Raw genomic sequence first — 8,750 nt, forward strand, 5'->3', positions numbered from 1 at the left:
GGGAAACTGAGGCATAGAGAGGGCAAGCGGCTGGCCCCAGGTCACTCAGGCCACTAGCTGAAGGGCTGGTACCAGAACTGGACCTGAGATGAGGTCTTTTCCACTATAAGATGTTGCCAGTTTTTTTCGAAAATGAACTCTTCCACGTCCAGCCCTTCTAAACTCAGCCTGACCATGGACAAATCGCAGTGTCTCATTGATGATGGGATCCATGTGTTCCCAGTCTAGGGAACATATTCCCCTCCAGTGCGGGTTCTGATGCCTCCCTCCAAGGAGGCCTAATGGTGAAAATGTGCTCACGTAGGTGAGAAAAGCAGGCAGGCTGGCCAGGTTGTGACATTTGCCACCTTCATTAAGGGGACAATCATGGCTCCAGGGAACTTGCTGCAGCCTCCCATTACCAAGTAGCTGAGGCTTTGGCCTTGGCCTTAGATCACATCACTTCCCAGCTGTGCGACCTTGGCCAAGTGTCTTTGCTTCTCCGAGCCTCGGTTTGCTCCTCTGTGGAGCATGGAGTGATGCCTGCCCTGACCGCCCTCCAGGGGGTTGCTGGGAAGGCTAGAGAGGATGCAGGTAGATAACCCATCCCCGAGGGGAAGGGGCTCCCGCTCACCATCTGCAGCTTAATCTGGGTGCACATGGCCTTCCTCTTCACTGCAGCCAAGCTGCTGGCAAACGTCTTCCTCACGGTGCAGATCCGCTGCAAGGCCTGCTGGGAGGTGCCCTCCATGCCTGCCACAGCCTGGCAGACAGGGGGAAACTTGGCCCGGAGCTGGAACAGGCTCTGCAACTCCTCCCTGGCAGGAGGGAAAAGACAGGGGGCTCTAGGGGGCTAGAGGGATGGCTTCTCTCCAGGTGAGGGTGAAGGGAATGGGCTGACCTGCTTCCTGCCAACCTGCTTCCTGAGCCTTCCCCTCAACTCACATGTCCCAGCTGCTGTCCCTTGGTCTTCTCTGCAAGATGCGTCTTTGCTTCACGACAATGCCAGCTCCTTCCTCCGATGCCTCTTTTCCACCTGCAAATTCTCCCTCCCTTCCTCCCTTAACCTTAGAGAGTCTCTCCTTCTACTGGATATTCTTGTGTTTGTATACCTGCAGCAATCCTACTCAGACTGCACTTTCTTAGAGGTCAAAATCATCTTTGCTCTCCTTAGAACCCACCACAAACTCAGTTTGTTGTACTGTGGTGGCTTGTGTGTTACTACGATGCTGGAAGCTATGCCACCAGTATTTCAAATACCAGCAGTGTCACCCATAGTGGACAGGTTTCAGCAGAGCTTCCAGACTAAGACAGACTAGGAAGAAAAGTCTGGCAATCTACTTCTGAAATTAGCTGATGAAAACCCTATGGATCATAACAGAGTGTTGTCTGATGTGTTGTTGTTCTTGCTAGGTGCTGTCGAGTTGATTCTGACTCATAGCAACACTATGTACAACAGAATGAAACACTGCCTGATCCTGTGCTATCCTCACAGTCATTCCTATGTTTGAGCCCATTGTTGCAGCCATTATGTCAGTCCATCTTGTTGAGGGCCTTCCTCTTTTTCGCTGAACCTCTATTTTACCAAGCATGATGTCCTTCTCTAGGGACTGGTCCCTTCTGATGACATGTCTAAAGTACATGAGGTGAAGTCCTACCATCCTTGCTTCTAATGAGCATTCTGGCTGTACTTCTTCCAAGAAAGATTTGTTCATTCTTCTGGCAGTCCGTGGTATACTCAATAATCTTTGCCAACACCATAATTCAAAGGCATCATTTCTTGTTTGGTCTTATTCATTGTCCAGCTTTCACATGCATATGAAGCAATTGAAAATACCATGGCTTGTCTGATTAGTGCTGGAAAATGAGCCCCCTAGGTTGGAAGGCACTCAAAATACACAGTGGCCAAAACAATGAACTCAAGCAACCAATGACTGGGATGATGGTGCAGAACCAGGCAGTGTTTTGTTCTGTTATACAAAAAGGTCACCATGAGTCAGAGCCAGCTCGGCAACAACTAACAGCAACATCCTTCGAACAGGTCTAGTCCATAGTTGGTGCTAAATATCTGCTTCCTGTAAGAAGAACGTATGCCTCGCAGGCAGAAAAAGCAGTTTCTGGAGCAGCAAGGTAGTGTCAGTTAGATGCCGGCCACATCAGGCACATGAAGGGTGGTCAGTAATGTTGTTCCTTCCCCACCCTCATGCCCCCAGCCCCTCCCTGGTGGTCTCCGCTTCTCTTCTTGTTCCCATGCTCCGCCTCTGCAGGAGTCCAGGACTGAACTTGGGAGGGCCTCCCCATGTGCACATGCACACACACACACACACCACACACACATACACACACACACATACACACACCATGCACCACATACATACACCACACACACACACACACACACACACACCACATACACACATACACACCACACACACACCACACACACACACACCACACACACACACACCACACACACCACACACACCCGAGGCTAGCACTTTTCAATAATTCTCTAAACTGAAACCAGGGATGGCTGCCAGCCCTCTGCCAGCACTTTGGGTACGAGCAGCCAGGGACCCAGACGGGCTTTTTTTAATGCCACAAAACATATCATTTAGGTTTTATGACCCCCTAGTTCTCAGATGTCCATAAAAGTTGTTTCAGCCACATCATCTCTCAGACTTAATGAAAGTCAAAAAGCTAAAATGAGAAGTCACAGCATTTTCGCTTTTGTTTCACCTCCCCAGAAGGCCAGCTTTGCTCTGTGGCTGGATTCACTCCAGCCCCAGGGAGACATTTCGTTGCACAATCTGAGTTACGGTTCTTTGTTTCATTGCAGAGGGCCGGTCGTCACTCACTGACTTGCTGTGACTGCGCAGGCCCAGTGGGGAAGGGGCTGCAGTGGCTCAAGTGCCCCTACCCGTCCCCAGCACTAGGCCAGCTCACCTTTTTGACTGATGCAGGACTTGGGGGGCATCCAGGGCCGAAAGGTTGGGTTTGGCTCTGTGGATCCAGCCGGTGAGGTCATAGCGCACAGGGTCCTGTCCCAGCTGGTGGAAAATCTCACACTGGAGAGGCTGCTCACACATGCGCAGGGCGGAGGTCTCTGAAAGCGGACATGGGCAGCAGGAGCGTCAGGGCTTGGGGGGCATACTCTAAAACAACTGGCATCACCAAGAACATTCTTTTTGGTCTCTATTCACCTGGAGCAGCAGAGGAAGAGGGAGAGTCAGGAATAGGAGGAGGAAATGGAAAGTGTGGCTAATTGTCTCCATGAACAACTGCCTCCTTTGCCATGAGATCAGCAAGAACTGGATGGTGGCTGGCTACCATTAACGAATGTGTGCTTGTGTGTGTGTCTAATTTTTTATCTTAATACCTCTTGTTCCCTTCTCTTTTTAAAATTTTATTTATTTTGTTGTTGTTGTTGAAAACATACACAAATTCAACAGTTTCTCCATGTACAATTCAGTGCCATTGATTACATTCTTCAAGTTGTGCAATCATTCTCACCCTCCTTTTCTGAGTTGTTCCTCCCCCATTAACATGAACTCACTACCCCCTAAGGTTCCTATCTGGTCTTTCCAGTCACTTTTGTCACTTTGATCCTATATAAATAGATCTTGAAAGAGCACAATGCTCAAGGCAGACATTCTTTACTAGTTAAGCTAAACTATTGTTTGTTTTTAAGAAGACTTCCCCTACTGCTGTTGAGTTAATTCCAACTCATAGCGACCCTATAGGACAGAGTAGAACTGCCCCATAGGGTTTCCAAGGCTATAATCTTTAAGCAAGCAGACTGCCACTTCTTTCTCCTGTGGAGCAGCTGGTGGGTTCAAACTGGCAATCTTTCGGTTAGCAGTTGAAAGCTTAACCACTGTGCCACCAGAGCTCAGGGAGACACAAATACAGGTACTCCACATATATAACCAAACACCTTCCAAAATTGGTTTTCTGGGTTTGAAAGCTTAGGACCATAGCCTCATGGGACAACTCAATCAATTGGTATAACATAAAAAGCTCATTGCCATCGAGTTGATTCCGAGTAGAATTGCCCCATAGGGTTTCCAAGGAGCGGCTGGTGGATTCAAATTGCTGACCTTTTGGTTAGTAGTCGAGCTCTTAACCACTGTTGGCATGACAGAGTTCACAAAAATCATGATCTGCATCCTAGTGAAGTGAGTAGAGTCTGGGGTCTTAAAAGCTTGCGAGTGGCCATCTAAGACAAAACTATGGGTTTCTACTAGCCAGGTGCACAACAGTAAGAAGGAAACCAAAAGCTCAGAGAAGAAACAAGTCTACACAAGAGCCACAACCTCATCTACTTAAGACCAGAACTAGATGGTGCCCGGCTACCACCACTCACTGTTCTGACTAGGGTCACAATAGATGGTCCCAGATAGAATGGGAGAAAAATGAGAAGCAGAAGTCAACTTCTTATTTTAAAAAAAAAAGCCAGACAAACTGGGACAGTAGAGAACAGAGGACTCCCTAAAACTAGACTATCACCCAGAGACATTCTTTAAACCCAGAACCAAGCCTATCCCCTGAGATCACCCTTTAGTGAAATAGCAAAGTGGCACACACAGTAAAGGGTATTACCATAAGATTGGTACTCTACTTAAAAGCCATCAGTATGAGACCAAAAGGTCAGCAATTACTCAAAAGCAAAGATGAAAAGATAAGGGAGCAGGGAAACTAGAGTACAGGAAATAGAACAAACAGAACACCATTAAAGAGAATGCTGAAATACTGTGATAAATATAACTAATGTCACTGAACGATTTGTGTGGAAATTGTCAAATGGGAACCTAACTTTCACCAAAAACACAATAAAATTTAAAAAAAAAAGACTTCAGGGGATATGTTTGGTTTAAGGTTTAAAGACTATTTCAGGGCAATAGTTTCAGGGGTTCATTCAGTCTCCACGACTCCAGAAAGTCTGGAGTCCATGAGACTTGAAATGCTGTTCTGCATTTTCCCCCTTTTGATCAGGATTCTTCTATACAATCTTTGATCAAAATGTTCAGTAATAGTATCCAGATACCATCCAGTTCTTCTGGTCCCATGGCAAAGGAGGCAGTTGTTCATGGAGACAGTCAGCCACAAATTCCATTTCCTCCTCCTATTACTGTCTGTCCTTATTTTTCTGTTGCTCCAGGTGAATATAGACCAACTGTTGTACTTTGGATGGCTGCTTGCAAGCTTTTAAGACCCCAACAACAAACTAGGAGGTAGAACAGAAGCTCTAAACATGTTATTAGGCCAATTAACTAGGATTTCCCATGAAACCATGACCTTAAACCTCCAAACCAAGAAATCAAATCCCATGAGGTGTTTGGTTGTACATAGCTGCCTCAGCAGCTACTCCTTTTTCATTACTGAACATTTTAATCAAAGATTCTATAGCAGAATCCTGATCAAAAGGGGGTAAAATGCAGAAAAGATTTTAAAATTTTCATGGAATCCAGACTTTCTGGAGCCATTGAGGCTGGATAAACCCCAGAAACTATTGCCCTAAGATAATCTGTATGTTTTTAACCTTACACCAAAAATACCCCCTAAAGTCTTCTTTAAACCAAACAATAGGTTAGTTTATTCAGTAAAGAATGTTTGTCTTGAACATTGTGCTCTTTTGAAGAACTATCTATATGGGATCAAACCGATAACAGCAACTCGAAAGGTTAGATAGGAACCTTAGGGCGCAGTGAGTTCATGTCAATGGGGGAGAAAAAATTCTGAAAAGAAGGGTGAGAATGGTTGCACAACTTGAAGAATGTAATCAATATCAGTGAATTGTACATGTAGACATTGTTCAGTTGTTATGTTTTGCTGTGTATACTTCCAACAATAATAAAAAAAAAATAGAACATGCCTTTTTCACTTAAATGTGTTTCCAGAGAGCCAAAGCTAACAGTTCTGGCACCTACACATCTCCTGATTTAGTGAATTTGAGTAAGTTATTTTCCCAAAACAGATTATATTCTTCCCTGCTTTCTTAAATCCAGGATACCTACCTTTTCCAAACATTATCATTACACATGATTTTTGCCATATCCAAGTATCACCTAGAGTCCCTGAGTGACGCAAACAGTTAATGAACTCAGCCACTACCAAAAGATTGGAGGTCCAAGTCCACCCAGAGGAACCTCAGAATAAAGGCCTGGCAATCCACTTCCAAAAAATCAGCCACTGAAAATGCTATGGAGCACAGTATTACTCTGACACATATGGGGTTGCTGTGAGTCAGAATCAACTTGACTGCAACTTAATCATTATGTATGACCTGGGCTGTTATTTACTAAAATTTTATTTTAATCCACTCACTTTTTTACCTAGATAAATTCATTTAAAAAGAAGCATTATATTACAGGTTGATGTGTAAGCTATATTTCTTTGCTATATTTCTTTTCTAATAAACATGGGTATAGATAAATCGGTTGCCATCAAGTCAATTCCGAATCATAGCGACCCTATAGGACAGAGTAGAACAGCCCCATAGGGTTTCTAAGGAGCTGCTGGTGAATTTGAACTGTCAGTCTTTCCGTTAGTAGCCGAGCTCTTGACCACTGTGCCACCAGGGCTCCAGGATACAGATAGGTGTCATAATTATTAAATATCTTAAAATTTATTTTTGTGTACCACCTAAAATCATCTAGAATACCATCAGTCAAACACAGGTCACCCTTGGAAGCACACCCTTGGCTGAAAGAGAGGGTGGGAGAGAGAAACAGGGATAGTCTTGGAGTTAGAGAAGACCTGGTTCAAATCCTGAGTCGACCATGTGAAAGAGGCCAAGCCACTTAAGTCTCTGAGCCTCAGTTTTCTCCTCTATAAAATGTAGATTGAATAATACATATCTCCCAGGGCAGCACAAGACTTGGTACAATGCCCAGCACACAGTAATTACTCAATAAGCAGTTGTTGTTACTGTGTGCCATTGAATCAATTCCGACTCACAGCACCCTGTGTAACAGAGTAGAACTGCACCACTGGGTTTTCTTAGCTGTAATCTTTACAGAAGCAGATCACCAGGTCTTTCTCCTGAGGAGTCACTGGGTGGGTTCAAACCACCAGCCTTCCACTTAGCAGCCCAGTGCTTAACTGTCTGCATCACCAGGACTCCTAAGTCAATAAGCAGTAGTGGTGGTCATTAACCATTTGCTGAATTTAACTGTTTGTTGATGCTCCGGAGTCACAAAGCGTTTATTTCCATATCCTCGTGAATGGAGTCCAGAAGTACTTGTGGAATGAATGAATGAATAGATGAATGAATGAATGAATGGTTTTCTGGACATTTATATCACTGTAACTGTAGTGATGCTCTCAGGTTGAGCTGACACGTATGGGAGTTATCTCTGCACTGAAGGGCTGCAAACCAGTAATTATTAGGAGTGGTTGTTCTTGTTGTTATTGTTTGCCATCGGGTCGATTTTGACTCATAGTGATACTATATGACAGAGTAGAACTGCCCATAGGGTTTCCTAGGCTGTAATCTTTACGAGAACAGATCACCAGGTCTTTATCCCGTGGAGCAGCTGGGCGGGTTCAAACCACCAACCTTTTGGTTAGCAGCCAAGCACTTAACCATTGCACCACCAGGGCTCCTCAAGACAATATTACCACTCTTAATAGGAGCCCTGGTGGCACAATGGTTAAGCACTTGGCTGCTAACCAAAAGGTCAGAGGTTCAAACCCACCAGCCATTCCTGGGGAGAAAAGACCCAGTGATCAGCTCCTGTAAAGATTACAGCCTAGGAAATGAACACAATACGAACCATAGGTAACAATGTACAAGCACCAGAAGAGAGATTAGATAAATGGGAGCTCCTAAAAATCAAACACTTATGCTCATCAAAAGACTTCGCCAAAAGAGTAAAAAGACAACCTATAGACTGGGAAAAAATTTTTGGCTACGACAAATCCGATCAGCATCTAATCTCTAAAATCTACAAGATACTGCAAAACCTCAACAACAGAAAGACAAATAACCCAATTAAAAAATGGGCAAAGTATATCAACAGGGACTTCGCCAAAGAAGATATTCAGGCAGCTAACAGACACATGAAGAAATGCTCATGATTATTAGCCATTAGAGAAATGCAGATCAAAACTGCAATGAGATATCATCTCACCCCAACAAGGCTAGCATTAATCCAAAAACCACAAAATAATAAATGCTGGAGAGGTTGTGGACAGACTGGAACACTTATACACTGCTGGTGGGAATGTAAAATAGTACAACCACTTTGGAAATCGATTTGGCACTTCTTTAAAAAGCTATAAATAGAAGTATCATACAACCCAGCTATCTCCCTCCGTGGAATATATCCTAGAGAAATATGAGCCGTCACACGAATAGATATATGCACACCCATGTTCATTGCAGCACTGTTCACAATAGCAAAAAGATGGAAACAACCTAGGTGTCCATCAACAGAAGAATGGATAAACAAATTATAGTATATCCACACAATGGAATACTACGCAACGATAAAGAACAACGATGAAGCCGTGAAACGTCTTATAACATGGAGGAAGCTGGAGGGCATTATGCTGAATGAATTTAGTCAGTCACAGAAGGGCAAATATTATATAAGACCACTATTATAAGAACTCAAGAAAAGGTTTAAACATAGAAGAGAACATTATTTGATGGTTACTAGGGTGGGGAGGGAGGGTGAGGGTTATTCACTAACTAGATAGTAGATAAGAATTATCTTAGGTGAAGGGAAGGACAGCACACACTACAGGGGAAGTCAGCACAACTG

General features: G+C 44.1%; 1 protein-coding gene across 2 annotated transcripts in view; it reads right to left on the bottom strand.

Annotated features, from left to right (window-relative positions):
* The window catches only part of MYO18B (myosin XVIIIB), a 310,234-nt gene that overhangs the window by 207,630 nt on the left and 93,854 nt on the right, over positions 1–8,750 (bottom strand). For both annotated transcript variants that reach the window (XM_004387626.1, XM_023741793.1), the window contains 2 exons: positions 2,926–3,085; positions 614–797 (listed from right to left, as the gene is read on the bottom strand). In XM_004387626.1, the coding sequence (XP_004387683.1) occupies positions 614–797; positions 2,926–3,085 (344 nt within the window). The remainder of the gene's footprint in view (positions 1–613; positions 798–2,925; positions 3,086–8,750) is intronic.

Source organism: Trichechus manatus, unplaced genomic scaffold (assembly GCF_000243295.1).
Source record: "Trichechus manatus latirostris isolate Lorelei unplaced genomic scaffold, TriManLat1.0 scaffold00190, whole genome shotgun sequence".
NCBI lineage: Eukaryota > Metazoa > Chordata > Mammalia > Sirenia > Trichechidae > Trichechus > Trichechus manatus.